Source organism: Neocloeon triangulifer, unplaced genomic scaffold (genome assembly GCF_031216515.1).
Source record: "Neocloeon triangulifer isolate White Clay Creek 2 clone unplaced genomic scaffold, ASM3121651v1 ptg000014l, whole genome shotgun sequence".
NCBI lineage: Eukaryota > Metazoa > Arthropoda > Insecta > Ephemeroptera > Baetidae > Neocloeon > Neocloeon triangulifer.
In genome coordinates, this window is record NW_026775556.1 from 18,364,071 (window position 1) to 18,385,747 (window position 21,677).

General features: G+C 37.6%; 4 protein-coding genes across 7 annotated transcripts; 2 read left to right on the forward strand and 2 right to left on the reverse strand.

Annotated features, from left to right (window-relative positions):
* Positions 1-1,450: 1,450 nt before the first annotated feature.
* LOC132201237 (LIRP) lies at positions 1,451-10,990 on the forward strand. 3 transcript variants are annotated; one of them, XM_059627234.1, is made up of 4 exons: positions 1,451-1,623; positions 8,398-8,554; positions 9,125-9,256; positions 10,275-10,990. In XM_059627234.1, the coding sequence occupies exons 1-4, from the start codon at positions 1,549-1,551 to the stop codon at positions 10,454-10,456; spliced, it is 546 nt and encodes a 181-aa protein (XP_059483217.1). In that variant the 5' UTR covers positions 1,451-1,548; the 3' UTR covers positions 10,457-10,990. The 3 variants fall into 3 exon arrangements, with proteins under 3 accessions (XP_059483217.1, XP_059483215.1, XP_059483216.1); XM_059627232.1 differs by lacking the exon at positions 1,451-1,623 and adding an exon at positions 5,216-5,455; XM_059627233.1 differs by lacking the exon at positions 1,451-1,623 and adding an exon at positions 5,216-5,455 and having other exon boundaries at positions 8,398-8,530.
* On the reverse strand, positions 10,780-11,704 carry LOC132201238 (mitochondrial import inner membrane translocase subunit Tim8 B). The gene is made up of 2 exons (XM_059627235.1): positions 11,485-11,704; positions 10,780-11,399 (listed from the first exon to the last, which is right to left on the reverse strand). Exons 1-2 carry the CDS (start codon positions 11,605-11,607, stop codon positions 11,226-11,228), a joined length of 297 nt encoding a protein of 98 aa, XP_059483218.1. The 5' UTR covers positions 11,608-11,704; the 3' UTR covers positions 10,780-11,225.
* Positions 11,705-11,983: 279 nt separating this feature from the next.
* On the forward strand, positions 11,984-18,979 carry LOC132200111 (cytoplasmic FMR1-interacting protein). 2 transcript variants are annotated; one of them, XM_059625317.1, is made up of 22 exons: positions 11,984-12,123; positions 12,283-12,496; positions 12,563-12,742; positions 12,799-12,980; positions 13,036-13,366; positions 13,428-13,823; positions 13,885-14,099; positions 14,209-14,336; positions 14,894-15,064; positions 15,124-15,206; positions 15,539-15,607; positions 16,050-16,123; positions 16,176-16,349; positions 16,407-16,638; positions 16,700-16,899; positions 16,960-17,093; positions 17,206-17,397; positions 17,463-17,666; positions 17,719-17,813; positions 17,943-18,181; positions 18,245-18,392; positions 18,451-18,979. In XM_059625317.1, exons 2-22 carry the CDS (start codon positions 12,287-12,289, stop codon positions 18,670-18,672), a joined length of 3,879 nt encoding a protein of 1,292 aa, XP_059481300.1. In that variant the 5' UTR covers positions 11,984-12,123; positions 12,283-12,286; the 3' UTR covers positions 18,673-18,979. The 2 variants fall into 2 exon arrangements, with proteins under 2 accessions (XP_059481300.1, XP_059481301.1); XM_059625318.1 differs by lacking the exon at positions 15,539-15,607.
* Positions 18,967-21,668, reverse strand: LOC132200112 (protein spartin). The gene is made up of 7 exons (XM_059625319.1): positions 21,284-21,668; positions 21,097-21,221; positions 20,737-21,032; positions 20,288-20,422; positions 19,850-20,224; positions 19,538-19,790; positions 18,967-19,484 (listed from the first exon to the last, which is right to left on the reverse strand). The coding sequence occupies exons 1-7, from the start codon at positions 21,425-21,427 to the stop codon at positions 19,247-19,249; spliced, it is 1,566 nt and encodes a 521-aa protein (XP_059481302.1). The 5' UTR covers positions 21,428-21,668; the 3' UTR covers positions 18,967-19,246.
* Between the last annotated feature and the right edge of the window lie 9 nt (positions 21,669-21,677).

A 21,677-nucleotide genomic window follows, 5' to 3' on the forward strand; every position in this document is an offset into this window, starting at 1 on the left:
AAGAAAATATTTTTGTTTATCTTGATTTTAGCTTGATTCCAAGAGTTTTGCGGAAAAGATTTTTAATTTATGTTTGGCACAAACATTGCTTTTTGAACAGAAATTTGTAATCCTGGTTTTAAAGACTTAAGAAATCTAGAAAAAGCTTTAAATTAAAGATAAAAATTTTCTCTACTTGATCTTTAAAAAGTTGTTTCACATCAAGTATTTGTTTCCTATTTTTATTTCTGAGATTTGTTTAACTGGTTAAATTGTCTCCATTCAGCCTTGCAATATCGTCATTGGGTCAATTTAAACAAAATATAATTTAAGAATGCTATGTTTCGCTATGAAACCTAAAATATTATTTTTTAATTATTTCCTAATTTAATATTTTTCAATAGATTTCCCAGAGAAGGTATCAAGGAATACAATTTCAATTAAAAAGCTGGAAGTAATTAATTTTGAAAACGACAAGAGTTGGTCGTGTGTGCGTTTATAAGGCTGAACGCCTGCAATGACGAGGCTAGGCAACCGGCACTGCACGTTTAGTCATGATTATTCAATTAATTCAGGAAAAGCCGAGTAAAAGCTCTAGAAGTTTTATTTATTTATTTTTTCGTTTATTTATTTTCATTTTTTGTTTTATTTTTTATTTTATTTATTTTTTTTATTTTTTTGGGTCAGCCCAAGACGGAGTCATGTCGGCCTGTGCCCTTTTATGGTGGTGGAGAAGGCACCACCCAATTCCATCTATTAATATATTTATTTTAGGGTTTATCTTTATTTAAAATCAAGCATCAAGGGACGAGTTAAGAATAATTTTGTTCTCTTCGTTCTAGATATCGGGCATATAACCTTCTCTAAGAAAAAAAACTAATATAGTCTACTGAGGCTCACTGCGGTGGAGTGGATGGGTTCTCGGTGAGTTGATTTCGGAAGTTTTCGCGAATTTTTTGCAAGTGGTGTTGTCTTTTGGTCCAACAATTTGGAAGAATAAACAGCAATAATGGTAATACTAAAATTTTCAAAATAAAGGATTACGTATAAATTTTTTTTAAGAATTTTTCAAAAAAATGTTTATTTATTAATTTTGCTTCATTTTAATCAGAGCAAAAAATCAGACACTAATTTTTTTTTACCACTTTTGAAAACTTGAGAATTGCGAGTCATTAGCTTTAAATCACTGGCTGGCCGTGAGTTAAGCTTTGCTATACTTATTGCAGAGCGATCAGAGCGGAGTGCAACAGCACCATAATTCACCGCCCCCAGCTGCAAGTACTTTAACCTTTGCAAGCAACTAACAACACTGGCTCTTTTATTCTTGGCGCCGCAAACTTTTCTGGAAGCGTCTCTAGTATTTCGTCGACCTTGTGACCGTCTGGGAATTTTCGTGACTGGGTGTGTTTTGCAGAAATGCGGCGCTCTTTTGCGGAAACCGAGACGCGCGGGCGACCGAATGAGTTTTTTTTTCAGTCGTGGCGATGATGCGTGCGTCTTGGGCTGCCGATCTGCCGCGGAGGGGTCGCGCGTGCTCCAGCAGGGGTGCGATTCCAAGACGCCCCAATCATGTATAAAGGCGCGCACACACCTTGCGTCGGCGACACTTTTCGTCGTTCCCTCATCGGGCAACAACCGGATAAGGTGAGTTTTCAAACTTTGACTCTCAAGCACAGGTTATTTTCATTAGTAAAAAAGTCACTCCGATGCTCATTCATAATATTGCAGCACTACAAATATTTGTAAAAATTTATTGTTCTCTATTGTTAATGAAGTTTTCCATTTATTTAAAAAAATATATATATAAATATTTTCGAAGCATAACAAGATAATGAAATTTTTAATTAATTACTGGTTTGAATTATTTAAGATTGATAATTTGCTGATTATATGCTTTTCATGAAAATCTCCTGTTGATACATTTTTTATTTTAATTTGAACATCAATTGGTGTAAAAAAAAATTTGATCAAATCTATCTTACAACAAATTTTCTACCTATTCTCTTAACTGTTTTTTATTTTGATATAAAACATTCATTATATATTTTATATACATGGATGAGACATTATTTTAATACAAAAAAAAGTGTCTCCAAGATTGATTTAAAATTAATGTTGATCTTTGAAAATACCCAAATATCAATCTGCTTTAAGAAAATTCAGTGCTGTCATTTATCAAATTTTTTATAAATTAAAAAATTTCAAACAGCAAAAATCTGCGCTTTGCTTTCAAATTATAACAGTTTGTTTATTCCATTGAACCATATCACAGAGACCATTAAACTCTCACAACCGGCCGGATGGAATCATGCCCCGTCATTTTTTATTGTGTAAGACACACAAACGTTTTTGCAACACGAGAAGGCAATTTGCATCAGCACTTAAATATCACTCTGATTTTTTTTATCCGAGACCGTGTCTCATTTCGCAACAAGCCCGCCTCGTATATACGGCCGCACGTATATCATAATCATTCCGGGTGCGTGCATGCAGTTTATTAATAGAAATTGGCAGTTCATTGCTCCGCATCACGTCTCGATTTCCTGTATAGCGTCGCTCTTGAGATACGCAGCCACGATTTGTGCCAAACGCGATAAAAAGACCGAACAGCGGACGTTCGATCCTTTCTCGGTTTCTACAGAGTGAACAAAAAAAAATACTCTAATTACTATCCCACGTAAAAACTGAGTTGGTGGATAAATGGATTGAAACAAAGGATACGGGAGAAAGATCAGGAAGGACGACCTTTCAAAGTCAAAAGGGAGAAATTGATACTGGGCTAATAACGGGCTATTGAATTATTTATTATGTGGGAAAAAATAATAATGGATTGTGCACTTATGCGTGGGAGGGTCGCTGCCAACACCCGGAAGCCTATTGTGCAACCACCGAATTGGGGTGAAAAGCCGCCCATTTGGTGTCAATGCATAGGCCAAAGTTGAGGGTAAAAGCCAAAGGGGAGCGAACTCATTTTGTTTTGTTTAGGACTGCGTTACATTTAGTTGCAAGGGCTAATCAGTAATCAGAAAATAGCATATCCAAAATTAATAAAAACCGGCAAAAACTTTATTTTTTTTATCAAACAAAAATGAAGGCTAAAAATGAATTGACTAACGATTCTAATATAAAAATAAACAATTTAATAAAAAAATATATTAAATTTTTTTCTTCTAAATTATACAATAACTTACGGGGCAGTTAGTTAGTTATGAAAATGACTCCCAATTTCATTAAAAATGACGTAAGATAAATATGTAAAAATGGATCGCGATCGCAAAAAAATAATGACTTCAAAATTTGCCCTAACAAAAATCAGTATACCTGTCTCAATATTCATAGGCATCTTGTAATAATTTTTTTGTTTCAATAAATTAAAATACTTGTTCCTTATTTTTGCAATTCTTTACTACCACATCTAAATGAAGCATGATGTATTTTTTCAACTTCCAATATCATAATCATCCAGTTTTATTAAGAATATCACCTTTGTGAAATTTTTCTCTGTATTTGGTGGATACTTCGAATATCAAAATATAAAACGGATTTTTATTTACGAATAATTCACAATTAATTAGGCTTACCCGAGGCAAAATTTGTGATATATAATGAGAACAAAAACTTAGTCAATCAAGGCTCACAGCGGCGGATTGAGTCTTTTTGATCTCGGGAGTTTTAGCAAAATTCTTGCTCGTGGTGGTGCCGTTTTGTCCAATAATTCCTTTTTTCAAAAATTGTTTTCAACAATTGAATGCAAACAATGTATTTGTAACAATGAGGACAAATAAACAACAATAATAATTATTTATTTTTCGAAAGGGTTGCATACCATGCAAAAACTTCTCGCCTGATTTTGTTTTGGAATAAAAGCAAATTTAACTATTTATGCTAAGCCAATTAAAAAAACACTGCTAATTATTGCTGAAATGATAGCAATAAAAAATACACAAAGTGTACCGAGATTTCCAGTTTCTCCCACTCGTCGAGCGCGTTGGGTGCTGTTGGTGCCGCAATTATTGTTTGAGCCTTGAGACAAAATTGAGTCGATGGTCTTCCCGAAATCATTGAAACGACACCGCGCTCGTTGCGTGGAAGACCGAGGGCCCAAAAAAGGAGCCTCTGTTGCTATGCAGCCGTGCAATAGCAACAATGTGTGGCCGCTTTGTGAGCCGCGCCGGCTGGACTTGAAGGCGCCTGCATAATCGCTTCCAATCATCGGCTAACAAACCTCTGACTCGATATTTTAATTATTGCTCACGTCTTGCCATTTAAAACGCATCAATTTTCATGATTGCATACTTGGCGGCGCGGCGACTTGTCGGCTATTATGGAACTTTAAACGACCGCCGCCGTCTTTGAAGAATAAGTAATTGCAATTATTTCTGAGTAATTGGAAAATTGCTTGGCCCTTTGGCCACAAAAGTTGATAAATAATTGTTCTAGAAAGCAATTTTCGTACTATTTTCAAGGAAGATTTGCGTCTCACATGTAAAATTTTAAATAATTAGGAGACGATGGAAGATGGTTTGAATAATTGATCCAATTATAAGATAATGTAATAATACAACTACGGTTATGAGTTATATTTAAAATTTTTATTTGGAATAGACAAGATTATAAATTATTCCAAATACAAATAATATAAATTTGATTGCTTTTCATATTGTTTGAAAAAAAAACCAAACACTTCAGGCCCTTCATATTTTTGTTTTCAATTTTCTCCTTTCAAAAACAAAAAAAATAAGTCAATTCCTGTGCATTCTTAATGACAACTATACCTTTTCTACGTTCTGAAATCGCATTAGCCATTTTACATACGACTTAACCCTTTGAAAAATTCACACCCAAAAAGAATCAAAATCATAATAGCGTGAATAATGCAGATCGCGTTTACTTCAAATTTTTCCCTTCCTAGTAGTACTAAAAAAAATCAGAGACACGTGGAGGTTTTACTTGAAAAAAATTCCGATTGGTTTGTCGAAAGTGTGAATGAAGGTCTGCGTCTGAATGAACTGTCCGGAGACTTTTTTGGCAATGGCGCTTTTTGCCAATTTCGGTCACGCGCCAGACAAAAAAGATCAAAGGCGCGGAAATGCATGAAATACTTGCTCAGAATCCCGCAGAGAGCGTTCCGCCGAATTGGCAATCAGCGAAAAATAAAAAATCCTCCCACCACGAAAATGAATTATGAACCCAGCAAACGGCGCTGCGGAGTTTTTAATTGCGTTAATCACGTGATTATTTATGCACTAGTCTCGCGGGCAGTTAGTACTTGATGAGCTTTTGCCGAGTTCGGACGAGCTGTAGAGGGGCTTTGCGCGAGAATTACAAGCGCGGCAGGAGTGACCAAAAGCCTGCGCCCGAGGACACGCGAGAGACTTCGACGCGGCCGGCGAACGCGCGAGGCGCCTTCTTTTCCAGTTCCTCGGCCGACGGCGGACGGACGGGCAGTCGCTCGCACCTCACACTTTACTCTAAGGTACAGACAGGGTTTTTGGTAATCTGCAAAAATGGCATTACTTTTTAAAACATAAAATCCTCTTTTCAAGCGCTTAACATTAATTTTTTGTTGGGTTTTTTAAGGTTCTTTTAGTCAAATTAAGGTGGTTGGGTTGTTGATAATCGAGTTTTTTACAGTAAAATAAAATTTTAAAGTAGAATTATGAAAAATTAAGACAATCAGAAGCGATCTTATTTCATACAAATTTAGATGGATGCATAATAATTTAGCCGGTATTTGAAGAGATTTCATTTTAATAGTTAATGCTTTAGCAATAATATTTATATTAATACAATTATCTGATGCGGTAGTACGTAATGGGTGAAGAGTATTTAAGCAAAAAAGTGTTTCAAGTAATATAAATTTGAATTTTGACAATTTATTAATCTTTAATATTAATTGAGTCAAATATATTTTTTTACTTAAATTCCTCATTTAATGTTTATTCATTGTTCTATAGACGAAAAAATATTTAGAAAATTTGTAGAGAAAAGACTAAAAAATGCTCAGTTAAAAAAATTTAACTAAAATAATATTTTATTGACACGAAAGAATTCAAATTAAGATTGGTTTTGAGTTGTTTCATAATTATTAAAATTTACATGCGGTACACCAACAAGTGTTTAACTATTTTCTTTGTACCTTGATCAGGCTGTGATTCTATGGCAATCTGGCAAGTCTTGATAAAAAAAATTGTATTAAAATTAAATAATTTCACCTTTTTTTAATTTATTTTTTATTTTATTCTAATGTTTAAAAATAACTAGAAAAAATGTTCAATCACGATAGCTTCATTTTGTTTCAAAAACAAAGCTCTGCTCCTCCCTCTGTCAGATATAGACAAACATTTTTAAAGAAAAAAGAATACAAATTTATTTAAGCAAATCAGCTGTATCGTCTGCAGCTCTGAAATGTTTCCCGTCGAACTCAAACACGACCATTTTTAATTTACTTTCGCTCTGCCCGCCTCTCGCCGAACATTTTTCTGTACAATAGACGGATGAGAGAACGCGCAGCCCCTCTGCTCTGAATAATAAATTCTGCGAGTTGACATAATTTGTTTACCTACTGTCTGGCAGCAGAACAAATAGACTTGCACGCACTTTCATTCCTTTTCTCCAGCGGCGTATTAAATAAATATTTCCAAAAGGGCAAATGTAATCGAAGGCGGCGGCGGCGGCAACTTCGGCGGCGGCTCTTTCCAGGCCTAATCGATAAAGGCCTCTAAAAATTTCGGCGAAAAAAGAGGTGAATTTTCTGCATAAATAAACCCATCAATAAAATTTATTTACTAAAAACTTTTAAAGAAAGTAAAATCTAAAAAATATTAGCATCGATTTTGAATTTTAACTATTTTGCAATTTCCATGGAACTGGTGGCCACAATAAAATTAACACTTGTAACTTGAGGTGTCGGTCTGTTTTATCACAAGCACCTCCTGCACCTGTTCATCGCCAAACAAATCATTACGATTTGCACATTTGGCGCTGAAAATCGATTTGCCCACATAAAAGCCGAACCGGACATGCAAAGTGTTTTCCCCGACGCATTACATAAAAGCCGCTTTTCCACAGTACGACCCTCATATAATATGATATTATTGTGTGCCCCGTCCGTCGCCAGTTACTCAAGAGCAAAACTTGACCCAGAAACCCAGCTAAACTCTATTATATAGAGAGACGCGCCTCGTGCGATGTGTGCAATTCGGGTTAGAAAATTGCACTCACCATATTTTCCCTACGCCTAATGAGAATATATAAAGCGCGCGTGCGACCTCAAAGACATATTCGTTTTGAAAACAATTTTTTCTCCTTACAATGGTATACAGACGGAATAAAAACGCTCCGTCTTTCTCTATTTTTGTAACTGCATCAGGATCTCGGGTGAAAAATGTCCAAAAACAGAGGCAAAGGTTGATACGGAGTACGACGACCAGATGGGAAATAAATAATGTTCTGAAATAAAACAAACGTGACATACAAAAAGCTGCGCTGGCTCGATTACAAGCGTTGATTGTGATGAGATGAGGTCGAAGTGTATCAAAAAATAAATGACACACGGTCGGTCATGTATCTCTTCACTTCTTGTTTATCTCACAAAAACACCGAGATAATTAGTATGGTATGAAAGGGGTAAGAGGAAAATCAGAATCGTGGGAAATCCGCCAGTTTGAAGTTTTCAGAAATGTAAAATTTAGTTATTTTTTTTTAAAAATAATATGGTGATTAATTTTAAATTTCTTCAGTAAATAATTGCATAAGATTGAATACGCATTGTACTTTATCATTATGAATAATATTTCCTTTTTACACTTGATTAATACCTACCCAAGTGAACAATGTCTATTGTATAGGATGATGATAAGAGGAGATAAATTATTATTGATTTTCATCGTGCATAGTTACGTAATACCATTTATTCCGCATATTTTTCTATTTTTTATAAAAAATAATTCCAATTATAATTTCTTTCAATTTGATTTCGTTTGCTATGATTATTATTTTTCAAATTTTAACTTACTTATTTTCATTTGTCAGAGTCTTAATTTTATATAATAAAGATTGTTAAAAAGTCGATATTATAAATAAAAAAAATTTAGATTGCTAGTTTTTGAGAAAAAGTGAATATTAATATAAGTAATTTTCCTTATACTTCCCCGATTTCCAAGTCAAGAAGAGCTATAATTAATATAAAAACAGTGAAATGAGAGCGGTTGGTATGCCGGCATTTCCTCAATTACAGGCGCCTGTCTGTAAGTGAGCCAATTAATTTTGCTAATAATACAAAGACTGTGTTTATGTGTTTTTCCCCAAACCCTTCCGAGAATCGCCATGAGCGAAAAGATGTAAATTCTAATTTAAACACGCAGCACAGTATAATTAAGCACTTTTACTAATTCGGCTTGCTCTTATTTTTTGCAGATGTGGATCTCGATGGTGCGAGCACTGGCCGCCGTGGCCCTCTGCACGCAGCTGGTGCCCGACGCGAGCGAGGCGCTTCCGGCCGGCGTGCAGGACTTCGACGACATCAACTCGTACGCATCCTCGCTGGACGGTAACTCGAGACGAATAAGGCGGGGTACAGTGCACCACAGGATTTACTACTTGATCAAATTCTTATTTTATAAAAAAATTAACAATTCTGAATCGAATCTTATTCTCATAGGATAAATAATTTTACTCATTGGCATGGAAAAAAATAACAAAGTAGACTCTGTAGTGCATGAAACTCCTATCCTTAATTTAATTTGAAACATCAAACTAAATGTAGCAAGGGAACTGGCAAATTATTAAATCCAAAATAAATAAATAAATAGGGATTACAAAAATTAACAAGCAGCAATTTTTGCCCTTTTTAAATTACATAATTCCGCATAATTCCAGATTAACATAACATTTCCATGAAAATAAGAAATTCACCATTTGTTGAAAATATGGATTGATTTCTCTAATTGAAAAAAAAAAAATATATATAACATAATAAAGTTGCAAATTCAAGCGTGAATTAAACTAATTTTTTTACGCGACTCGCGAATATCAAGTTTTAAGTTATAAAATTCATGTGACCCTCGCTACATTATCTGCCTAAAAAAGATAGCGTTTATCTTTGACTAGAATTTTCTGGAATGTCTAATAATTTTTGTTACAGATCTTTTTCAAATCGAGTCCAAAAGAGGGGCTAACAACAAATACTGCGGCAAGCATCTAGCCAACGCACTGCACTTAGTCTGCGACGGCGTGTTCTTTAATCCTGGGACATGGAGTAAGAAATCCGTGCCAGGTAATTATTATTATTATTTATTTTCATTAAAAAACTGTGGGTTTGATAAAAAAATCATAATAATAAAAAAAATTAAAAAATTTGTATTCTATTATGAAGCACTTGATGAGGCGTACTTTTTTAATGGGGTACGGACGTTTGTGGATTATTTAAAAATAAATGCACGACACACGAGAGTCGTAGGTCAGGGTTTGTGCGTGAGGGCATCCAACAGAGAGCAAGCCGATTGAGAGCACTGGATCGGAGGCATTGACATTGCGCCATTATATAAATATATACTGCGACGCTTTTCCTCGTTGGGTTGTTATTGCATTCAAACTAAAACGGGACAATAAGATAATACTGGAATTGGCAAGTTGTTTTTCAATATCAATATTTGATGAAAGAAATTTTTAAAACAAAATATTCTTATTATTTATTTTTGTTGAGATTAATTAAAAAAATTAGTCGTATTTATTTTAAATTGCAGGTCACATGAAAGCAAAAAGTATCGAAGGCTAATATCATTAAAAAAATATATTAGAGCTATTTAAATCATAACTATTCTTGTTAAAATAGATTGGATATATAAATTAAATTATGCAAAATAAAAAAAAAACTTTTAAAGTGATCAAAGGGTACATTATAAGGAAAAATTTCACATCAATTAAATATCACTGATGCTTTTTTTATGTCTTTACTATATTTCTTAATGTCTTTTGGACTTTGGACAACTCAAAACTCAATTGAAAATAAAAACTTCCTCAAAATCACACATACATTTTTTAAAAAATACTTTGATTTTATGATTTTCTGTTTCAAACTCTGTGCGGTTTCTGGCTCAATGATACCTATAGGATTTTTAGGGCATTTAAATATTAAAAAAAAAGTATAGGTTTAGTGCGTTTGAGGATTTCATTTAATATTTATTTATTCGATGTGTGCAAAATTGTTTCTAGCAAAAATCAAATACTTAAGTAATTATCAAAGATAAAATTATCTTATTTTTTAAGTTTTTTAATGAATTTTGCCATTTCAGATCCTCAAGACTACTGGCAGGACGAATTGAGCAGCAACTTCCCGTTCCGTTCACGCGCTGAGGCGACACAGTTGATGCCCTCGAACCGGCGAGTGCGTCGCAAGCCGCGCGGCATCGTTGACGAATGCTGCCTCAAGAGCTGTTCCATTAACGAGATGAAGAGCTACTGCGGCCCTCATTGAGCAACAACAACAAAAAAAACCCCCATACAAAAAAACACATAAATACAATCAGCACGCATGAATTGAATGTAAAGAGCAAAAACCGCACTCATTCGCATCACACACCTTGCCGTTTTTTCTATTCCTCAGCAGGAAAAATAATAAAAATGATTAAAAAAACAATTAATATTATAGGCTGAGTAGAGGAATCATACACGCAATTTGCACGCTAATTATTCGATGGTGATGATGAAAAAAAAATCAATGTTTCGTAAAAATCAATGTCCTTGTGAGTGTGAGCCGATCGTTGATCTTTCAGTTCGTAATGTTAAGATGCGGTCAAGTTTTTTTTGTATTCTAGAATTTTAATTATTAATTTTTAATCGCTCACTCCAACTCATGATCATTTTTATCAGATTTTGTCCTTGAACCTCTGGCGTTCGTTGCCCCTTTTTCATGTCCCCTGGTGTTTTTCAGCTCTACTTAATTTACCAACCTCACACACAAAACAATTATGTTCTCACGGATGGAAATAAAAAATTCATGAAAAGTCAATTAGATGTTTTTGTTTAATTCAGAATAACTGACATATATTCCAACTTTTTAAACAACACCAAAACTCTTAAGTGAAACAACCAGGTTCTGTCTCGGAAATCCTGAGGAATGAAATTGATTTTCCGGCCAGGACCTTGATCTCTTCCACCAATCCAATGACATGTATTTAAAGATCTCGCATTAAATTGACTATAGTCCGCTTAAAACAAATCACGTTCGTTCCATTTGTGAAATTTCACATTCCACCACCGCTCTTCTGCAGAAGCTGTGCGAATCTGTTGGTGATAAAAAGAGAGACGTCGATAAACCTGTCCACGCAGTTGACCAGACACGTCTCGGAGCGGCTGTCCAGCTTTGTCCCGACCTTCTCAACGCACTTGTCCCAACAGATATCATTGAAGTTGTGGACCTGTTTAGAAAAGAAAATAATATAAAATACAAAACTGATACATAAATTTGAATTTGAAGAATTTTCTAGTTGGCACTAATTTTACCTGAGCACTGAACTGCGCCCTTTGTTGCTCTTTCTCGACGAATTCTTGAAGGTCGGCGTTGCCGCTGACACCAGGAGTCGTGCCGAAGTTTGAACTTGAAATATCACCAAAAGAATCCGACATATTTGAAGACTAAGCAGTCAAATTTGTGAAAATTTACTAGAGCGATGTATTTGTCGGCAGCGTGTTTTTCACAAATTTTCATTGCTTTCATCAGCCGGTTTAAATATACAAATAACCGGTTAATTTGTTTATAGAACCGGTTATATAGATTGTAAAATGAAGGAGATATCAAGAAAAAGTCACTTTAAATTTCATTAACCCTAATAATCAATGCCATAAATATTATTTTATAACAATTTGAGGCTAAATAAGTTTTAAAATGGTCGATAGAAGAATTCAATAATCGTTTTTTCAGAAACCGGTTTGTTTTTATGTTTTGCAAGAATGGAATGAATGGATTGGTGGCGCTGGTGTCGTGACCAGTCGTGACGTAGCGATCACGAAAACAAACAGGCACACCCTTGGCTTGTTTGACAGCTCCGGTTTTTTGTGTTTTTTCCCGGAAAAAGTCGCGCCATGCGACTATTTTATCTATAAAGCTTTCAGTCTACCACCCAGCTGCTGAAAATTCCAAAGGTTTGTGTTTTTTAAACTGAATTCACCGACAAATTTGCATCTAAAGTTCAAGGCAGGATGTAGCCGTGGCCCCATGGGTTCATATTTCCCTAGGGAGCCGCTTTAGATAATTGACTCCATTAACGCACTTAAAAACTTAAAAAAGTTTTATCTTTTCAGCGCAATGTCGACCGAAAAGGTGACTTTGGCGGATGCGCTGTCCAACGTGGACGTGCTGGACGAACTGACCCTTCCGGACGAGCAGCCATGCATTGAAGCCCAGCCTTGCTCGGTTGTCTACCAAGCAAATTTCGACACCAACTTTGAGGATCGAAACGGTTTTGTCACCGGCATCGCAAAGTACATTGAAGAGGCCACGGTGCACGCTAATTTGGTACGATCTGATTGAAATTTGACACTGAGAAGTGGCTTCTTTACAATGAGTGGTGTCCGGTTTCAGAATGAGCTGCTTGAGGAAGGTGTTCAGCACGCCGTCATGCTTTACACCTGGCGCTGCTGCTCGAGAGCCATCCCGCAGCCAAAGTCCAATGAACAGCCCAATCGAGTGGAGATTTATGAGAAAACTGTTGAGGTTTTGGCCCCAGAAGTGAACAAACTGCTCAATTTCATGCATTTCCAAGTATTTAGTTTTTTTTTGCGCATAACAAGCTTGATAACTATTTTTAAAACTTTCAGCGTCGCGCCATTGACAGATTTTCAGCCGAGGTTAAAAGACTGTGCCACTCTGAAAAGAGGAAGGACTTTGTGTCTGAGGCTTACTTGCTGACCTTGGGCAAGTTCATCAACATGTTCGCCATCTTGGATGAGTTGAAGAACATGAAGTCTAGTGTCAAAAACGACTATTCAACCTACAGAAGGTAAAAAAATATTTTTTTTTCTATACGGAGTAATAAATTTTTAATCATATTCTAGAGCTGCCCAATTTTTGAAGGTGATGGCCGACTCTCAGACTCTGCAGGAGTCGCAGAACTTGTCCATGTTTTTGGCAACACAGAACAAAATTCGGGACACCGTGAAAGAGACTCTGGAGCGAATTCAGGGCTATGAGGACTTGTTGTGCGATGTGGTCAACATTTGTGTTCACATGTTCGAGACACGCATGTATCTGACCCCATCTGAGAAACACATGTTGGTCAAGGTCATGGGATTCGGGCTCTTCCTGGTAGACAGCGAACTATGCAACATCAACAAACTTGACCAAAAGAAGAAAATCAAACTGGAGAAAATCGATCGCATTTTTAAAGTAAGTGCTCAATTCGATGATAAATTACATTTAGTTTTATAATTTTTAATAATAATTTTAGAATTTGGAAGTGGTTCCTCTCTTTGGTGACATGCAGATTGCTCCGTTCAACTACATCAAGCGAAGCAAACACTATGACGCCTCCAAGTGGCCCCTGTCTAGCTCCACTCTGATCAGCCCCCAGGCGGACCTGATGCAGCATCTGCCTCAAATCCGGGAAGACCATGTTAAGTACATCAGTGAACTGGCCCGCTACAGCAATGAGGTCACAACGACCTTCAAGGAGTCTCGCAGTGATGCTGAAAATAGGGACACAGCAGATCTGGCCTTGAGGGGACTGCAGCTGCTGTCGGAGTGGACAACTGTTGTCACAGAGTTGTACTCTTGGAAGTTGCTGCACCCCACTGACCACCACATGAACAAGGAGTGTCCAGCTGAGGCTGAAGAGTATGAAAGGGTATGTTGTTTATAAAACCCACTCTTTATTTAGTTTTAATAAATTCTAAAAACATAAACAGGCAACGAGATATAATTATTCTGAAGAGGAGAAATTTGCCCTGATTGAAGTGATCGCTATGATTAAGGGGCTGCAAGTGCTGATGGCTCGCATGGAGACAGTATTTGCAGATGCTATCAGGAGGAACATTTATGCCGAGTTGCAAGACTTTGTTCAGCTCTTTCTTAGGGAGCCTTTGAGAAAGGCTATAAAAAACAAGAAGGATCTTATCAGAAGGTCAGTATTTACAGCTATTTTAATTTAAATAGCTTTAAAGAAAAATTTCATTGAAAATCAGGATATAATTAATTAGGTTTATTAAAGAAGTACAAATTTTATGTTCTAGCATTATTGTCTCCGTTCGAGAAACCTGTGCCGACTGGCAGAGAGGAATGGAACCCTCGTCCGACCCTGCAATGAAGGGCAAGAAAGATCCTGAGAATTTTGGCATCAAAGTTCCGAGGAGGAATGTTGGTATGTTGTTGGCCAGTGGTTTTCTTTTTGGTGGCTTAGCTTGTAAGGTTAACATTCAAATGAACGAAGCACTCGCTGTGGACACGGCACTTTGACGCTTGCATTCTTCTTGCTTAAAGGTGTTGAGGAGGTTTCGGCAAAGGGGATTCGTAGTAGGAGAACAGGTTTGTCGTAGCGCTCTAGCGGTTTGGCTGAGTTTCTCGTAGTTATATTTGGAGCAAACATAAAAATACTATTGGCACTTTGACTGTCGCAGGCACTCCCTCACTTTCTTCTCTATCCAGGTGGCGGACAAACATACAACCTTGATTGAAATTTCCTCTAGTGTTGGTTGAGAAAAAAATTCACTGGTGCACTGAAACAGTGTGCACTACGTTGTTGAACAGCCTGAGAATGCGATTTTCTCAGCCGTATACCTATTTTTTTTTTGCGAACCTGATTGTAAACCATAAGACTTGCAAAAAAACCATTTTGTGGATGTTATAATTTTGAAAAAGCATGTTTGAATGAGAAGGGTTATATATTAATCATTAATTAATATCATAATATTGGAATAGGTCCTTCTTCGACACAACTTTACATGGTTAGGACGATGCTTGAATCATTGATTGCTGACAAGTCCGGCGGAAAGAGAACTCTGAGAAAGGACATCGATGGCCAGTATCTGGTCCAGATTGACCAGTTTCACAAAACCTCCTTCTACTGGAACTACTTGCTGCGATTCTCTGGTAGATATTTCATGTTATTTCTAGTTTTAAATTCAAATAAATGATAATGTTTTATACAGAATCCTTGCACGACTGTTGTGACTTGTCGCAACTGTGGTACCGAGAGTTTTATCTCGAGATGACAATGGGCCGGAGAATTCAGGTGAGCTGGTATAGGATTTCAGAGCTGTTTCTTCTTGAATTCGCTCTTTGCTTTGGCTTACAAGACTCGTCAATTAACTCTGATCATGCTGCGCATTATTATGTCTCGAACATATTCGCCCGTTCCTCGGAAATTCATATTATTTATCAGGGAAGGTTAGAATTTTAAATAAAAAGCTTTCTGGGGTCCGTCAAGCTTGCTTAGAAATGATAGATGAGAAAAAAGCAAAAGCCCTGCGCATGATGGTGTGTCTATAAGGCAGAAAAATCTAAAAGAGAATTGAAGTCGTATATAACAGGAGAACCAAAATGCGTTTTGTCTTGTCCATACAGAAATGCACGGTTCGGCACCAACATAATGAGGAATGCAGTGACCTCATCACCATGGAGAAGCGCATACAGGTACTTGTTTACCCAGGACCTGCTCTGAGTTAATTTTTTTTTTAATTATTCAATAAGAACGCTGCACCTATTAATTGGTAACATGTCTAGATGCACCACTCATTATATTTAGAATTAGATAAAAGCACTCATTCATTGATGAAAATAACTAACTTTTAATCAAGCTGTGTAATACATTTGAAGTGTCACTTGTTGTAATTCAAAGAATTAAGAAATGTTTTGCCTACTTTCTGCTTTTGTGTGTTCTGTGTTTTGCATGCTTTTGTGCTCGCCTGAAGTATTCTTTTATAAAAAAGTATTCTTAAATTCAACAAACTGTATAAATCCAAAAAGTGTTATTACTTGTAATTTATATTGTAAATTTTGTTTTTAATTAAAGCATGAGCAAGTAACGGCTTGTGTATGTGAATAATCGGTTTGTAATTTGGGATTCCTGTTACAGTTTCCCATCGAGATGTCAATGCCATGGATCTTAACTGATCACATTCTGAAAACGAAAGATCCTTCCACTATGGAGTAAGACTTCTTAATTGACCAATGTGCACATTTAACTAAATTTTATCCGCAGATACGTCTTGTATCCTCTAGATCTGTACAACGATAGTGCTCACTACGCACTTACAGTTTTCCGAAAGCAATTCTTGTACGATGAAGTTGAGGCTGAAGTAAATTTGTGCTTTGACCAGTTTGTCTACAAACTCAGTGAGCAGATCTTCTCTCATTACAAGCAACTGGCTGCCAGGTAAAAGAAACTAATTACATTAAATTTAACACTTCAATTAAAACAATTTATATTCAGCATTTTGCTTGACAAACGGTTCCGAGTTGAGTGCATAGCTCTAGGCACCTATTTGCTGCCTTTCCCTCGCGCCAACAGATACGAGACTCTGCTCAAGCAAAGGCATGTGCAGCTTCTGGGCAGGTCCATTGACTTGAACAAACTTATCACTCAGAGAATCAACGCTGACATGCAGAAGTCCCTCGATCTGGCCCTGAGCAAGTTCGAGGCTGGAGACATAACCGGAGTAGTGGTAAATTTATTCAAATTTAATAAAAAAATAAAAAACATTAACAGGATAATTTAATTTCCAGGAGTTAGAGGGTTTGCTGCAAGTGAATCGTCTGTGCCACAAACTCCTATCAAAGCACTTGGCGCTCGACAACTACGATGCCATGTTCCGCGAAGCTAATCACAGCGTGCTTGCACCCTATGGCCGTATCACTCTGCACATTTTCTGGGAACTAAATTACGACTTCCTTCCAAATTATTGCTACAATGCAGCCACTAACAGGTATAATTTTATGAAAGGGAAAATTATTGTAAACATTTTTTTAATTGTTCTTTTGTGTAGATTTGTGAAGGCAAGAGGGTTGAGCTTTGCTCAGCCAGTGCATAGAGACAAACCGCCACAGATGGGCCACAACTACTTGTGGGGCAGCAAGCAGCTCAGTCTTGCTTACAGCACTATTTATAGCCGCTCAGGAGGTACGTTGATCAGAAGAACATAAATATTTTGGGTTGAAAAAATCTTTATTATGATATCTAATTGTGATAGCCAGATGGTTTTTTAAGTTAAAATAAATTGTTTTTGTTTCAGGATTTGTTGGTCCTCACCACTTCCGCATGATGTGCAAATTGCTAGGCTATCAGGGTGTAGCGGTAGTAATGGAGGAACTTCTGAAAATCGTCAAGAGTCTGATTCAGGGCAATCTTCTACAATTTACAAAAACTTTAATGGAAGCAATGCCAAAGCTCTGCAAATTGCCCAGATACGACTACGGGTCTCCTGGTAATTATTATTTCCCCTATCCAACGAGTGAAACCAACCATTCTGAATTTGAAATCCTCAATCAGGTGTACTTGGATACTATCATGCTCAGCTGAATGACATAGTCATGTATCCGGATGCGAGAACAGAGTTGTTCCACATTTTCCGAGAAATCGGCAACACCATTCTGTTCTGCATGCTGATGGAACAGGCTTTGTCGCAGGAGGAGGTGTGCGATCTGCTGCATGCGGCTCCCTTCCAAAACTTCTTGCCAAGACCTCACGTCAAAGGTATTTCTTTTATTCTATTTAAGTACATAAAATTTTAAGTTTCATTATTCAGAGGGTGAAAAACACGAAACCAAAATGAAGAGGCTGGAAGAGAAATATGCAGCCCTGCAAATAGTCAATAACATCGAGAAGCTTGGCAGTGTCAAGGTAATTTGAATTAATCTTTTATCAAAATTTCAATAAAACATTACAACTTAGAAACTCTCCTAACAAAACCAACACCATAAGATTTCTGGGAATCTGCAAAATTTTGATCATCTTATTTATTCATTTTAGCAAGCAATGATAGCTAGAGAAGGTGATTTACTAACCCGAGAGAGGCTCTGCTGTGGACTGTCCATTTTTGAAGTGGTTCTGAACCGCTTGCGGTCTTTCCTGGATGACCCAATCTGGGTAGGGCCTCCGCCTACAAATGGGGTCATGAACGTTGACGAATGCACAGAATTCCACAGGCTGTGGTCTGCGCTACAGTTTGTCTACTGTATTCCCGTTGGTGGAACAGAATTTACGGTTGAGTAAGTGTTGCAACTAATTTGCCCTTTTTAAATAAATACTGATCTATTTATTTCTTCTTGAAGGGAATTGTTTGGCGAAGGCCTAAACTGGGCTGGCTGCACAATTCTGATGCTTCTGGGTCAGCAGAGGCGTTTCGAAGCGCTCGACTTCTGCTATCACATTCTTCGAGTGCAACGAGTTGATGGAAAAGATGAGTTGGTCAAAGGCATTGTAAGCTTTGAATGATCATTTAAAATGACAGATTTTGATCAAATTTTCTTATCTGCAGCAACTGAAGAAAATGGTGGACCGAATTCGCCGTTTCCAGGTGCTAAACTCTCAAATCTTTGCTATTCTGAACAAGTACATGCGTTCAGGAGACACTGAAACGCAGGCGGTGGAGCATGTCCGCTGCTTCCCCCCGCCAATGCATCCCTCGATGGCCTCCTCTCACGCCCACTACCATCGAGCTGACTACATGAGGAGCAGCAGCCAAAGCCAGCCCCAGTAAAACAAAGAAGTCATCTTTCGACAAGCATTTCCTTTTCCTGTATAGTTATTATTATTTATTCCGATTTTGTACATTATGAAATTGTTTGCGTTAAAAAGAAAACTCTCCTCATCCTAACCCATGCTAGAGTGCATTTGTATCAGCCTGATGTAGCTTTTAAGGTCTCCTCAAATACTAATCGATCGACCACTGTGTCAAACTAGTTGCATTTTTCTTCCATAGTTTTGGTATATTTATCAAGCTCATGTGCAATTTAACGTATAAATTTGCAGTTTAAAAATAAAATAAATCCAATCTTGGTTTTAAAATGAAATTCTTTTATTTCTTGCAACGAGAAGCTGAGGAACAACTGCAAATGGATCTTCTGTTAAACAGAGTGCAACTAAAAAACACTAAAAAACTGCTTTCATAATATTATAAATTACATAGACATAGATTCAGTTCCATGAATGTCGTGCGGCAAAAGTTACTTTATATATCTCGACTTGATCACATAGTAGACACCCTTGATTAACATCACATAATTTCATACATAGTTGCATTAGACAAACTTTTCCTAAAAAATTGCTAATTATCAGTTCTTGGATGGTCCTGCTTTGTTCTTGTCTTTTTCCTCTCCCTCGTCTTCGTCCTCTTTAGCCTCTTGAGCCACCTTGACCTGGTAATCCTCAACCAACGCCTTTCCTGCATTCTTGGCCGTCTTCTTGGCGATTCCCTTGACAGTAAAAGCTTGGGCTGTATGTCCAGCAACGACTGCATTTCCCACGGTGGCCAAAGTGTCTTCAGCGACCTCTCCCGCTTGCGGACCATATCTTCGGTGAAAAAATTATAAAAAGATCTGTATTTTTAGTTGTGTGAGTCTTACTTGTGCTGGACCACCTGAACAGTGTTGTCGGCAAGGTTTTTGGCAAGAATGGTGGCAGCGTTTTCCAAAGCTCCATAGACCGTGGTAAACCCATGGACGGCGCCAGCTGTTACCTCAAGTGCACCTTCCATTCTGCTACTGGCTTCGTTTTCTGAGAGTCCAGACATGCTGGTGAGAAGTTTAGTACCCTGGGCTTGCACATGAGGTGCTAAAAAGCGGCCAAGAGACATGGTGGCGGCGCCAACTTTGCCGGCTGGAAAATAGTTAAAATTAATTCTTAATTTAAACACAATAAATTTTTTAATTAATTACCAATGTAACTTGTGACAGTGACTGCAGTTCCTGTGACATCCCTGGCCACTTTGAGACTCTTCTTCACATTACGGGACACCGGTTTGGGTTCATTGGCTGGCTGGAGGTGCTGGATGAGCACAGGTGTGCCCTTGTTGAGAAGACTGCCGGCATATTCGGCTCCCTTGACCAGTCCGAATGAGAGATACTGGGCTCCAGTGACGATTCCCTGTGAGATTCGCTGACTGACCCTGTCCGCAGCAGGGCCAGCTTCCGGAATGGGAGGTGGGGGTACCCCAGTGGGTTGGGGCTGCAAAATGCCCTGGAGGAGGTCGTCCAGGATCTCCAAAACGGAGCCGTCAGCGTCCTCGGGTAAAATTAGCCCTACTGTGGAACCTGGGGAGCGAGTTTGGAATTGGAAAAAATTCGGATCGCGGCTCAAGCAATGGGGAATCGAACCTGGGACCGAAGCTTGGAGGTCGGGAATGATCAAGGCGCCGGACTTGGAGTGAAGCATGGGAGACACACCTGGCACTAAAGGGTAAACCCAGCTGCCGATGTGCATGTAGTAGGTGGGTGCGATTTCATTTTCAGCTGAAAATAACAAGTTGGAGGTAATTTGTAAAGGAAAAAGAAAATAAAGTAAAATTAATACATTTTAAAAAGAGGGATTATTTTTTTTAATAAAAATTGAATAATGTCCTCTGGAACTGATTTTTTTTATGGTTATAATTTTTAAAATTAAAAAAATTTAATCCTTTCTTTAGAATAGAATCTGAATTTTATAAAAATATAAATTCTTAGGAAATTCAACTGACACTGTTAAAATAAAAGTAGTTAAAATTCAAATCCTCTGATAATTATAATAATAAATTGCTGGTTATTTAAGAATAAAATGCTTTTCCAACCTTGAACTTGAGCAATGGTGAGAGGAAGAGGTTCCGACAAAGAGCTGACATTGCCGTCAGGTGCTATGAAGTACATTCGGACGCCATCCTGCCTGTACAGGACATCATTATCTGGAATGGCATTGTCCATCCTAATCTGGTTGAGGGCATGGCTGACGGTGGCGTAGGGCGACGTTGGACTTGTTGCTTCTTCATAAGATGGTGGGTCGGCTGGCAACTGCAGGTCAAGGTTGTTGCCACCATTCAGAGCAGCTGGAGGGCGTTGAAGAGTGGCCAAACGACTCTGGACATCTTTTCTGATATTGCAAAAAAAAATATAAAAAATTATAAAGCGAATTTAAAATTTAAAAAAAAAAATACTTGGCATTTTTCATCTTGACGATCTGCTCAAAGTATGTGTCCCACTGGGGATTGGAGTCACTCTCAATGTAGATTTCCAGGGCCTTGTCAATTAGTCCCAAGCCACTCTCGTATGACGAAACAGCCTAAAATTATTGCACAGTCATTATAATAATATGATATTGGTGGAAAATTTATAAATTTTCACCTCCTGCGTTCGTCCATCCTGTTCAAGCTCAATGCCATTTTCCACAAGTCTGAAGGCCGCGTCGTGCAGCTTCTTGAAATAAGCGTAGTTTTTGGCGGTCGCCGGTGAAGAGCTGGAGGACCCTGATTTCTCCGGAGCTGCCATTCTTCTCCCTTCGAAAAACTGGTCCCGAGAGTGAGCTGCTCTGTGTCAGCGTCCGTGTCCGTATAATTTTCTGCTCGATGGACTCTTGCCTTTTACTCAACTGCGTTCGCAGAACTCCCGAGTCTTGCACGCTCGAATTATGATTTTCTAGTGGTTTCGTTTGTAAAAGTCTTACCATGCATCAGATTACGAGAGTGACTCACTTATTTTTTTTGTTCTTTCAAAATAAATATAATCATGCGGTCACATG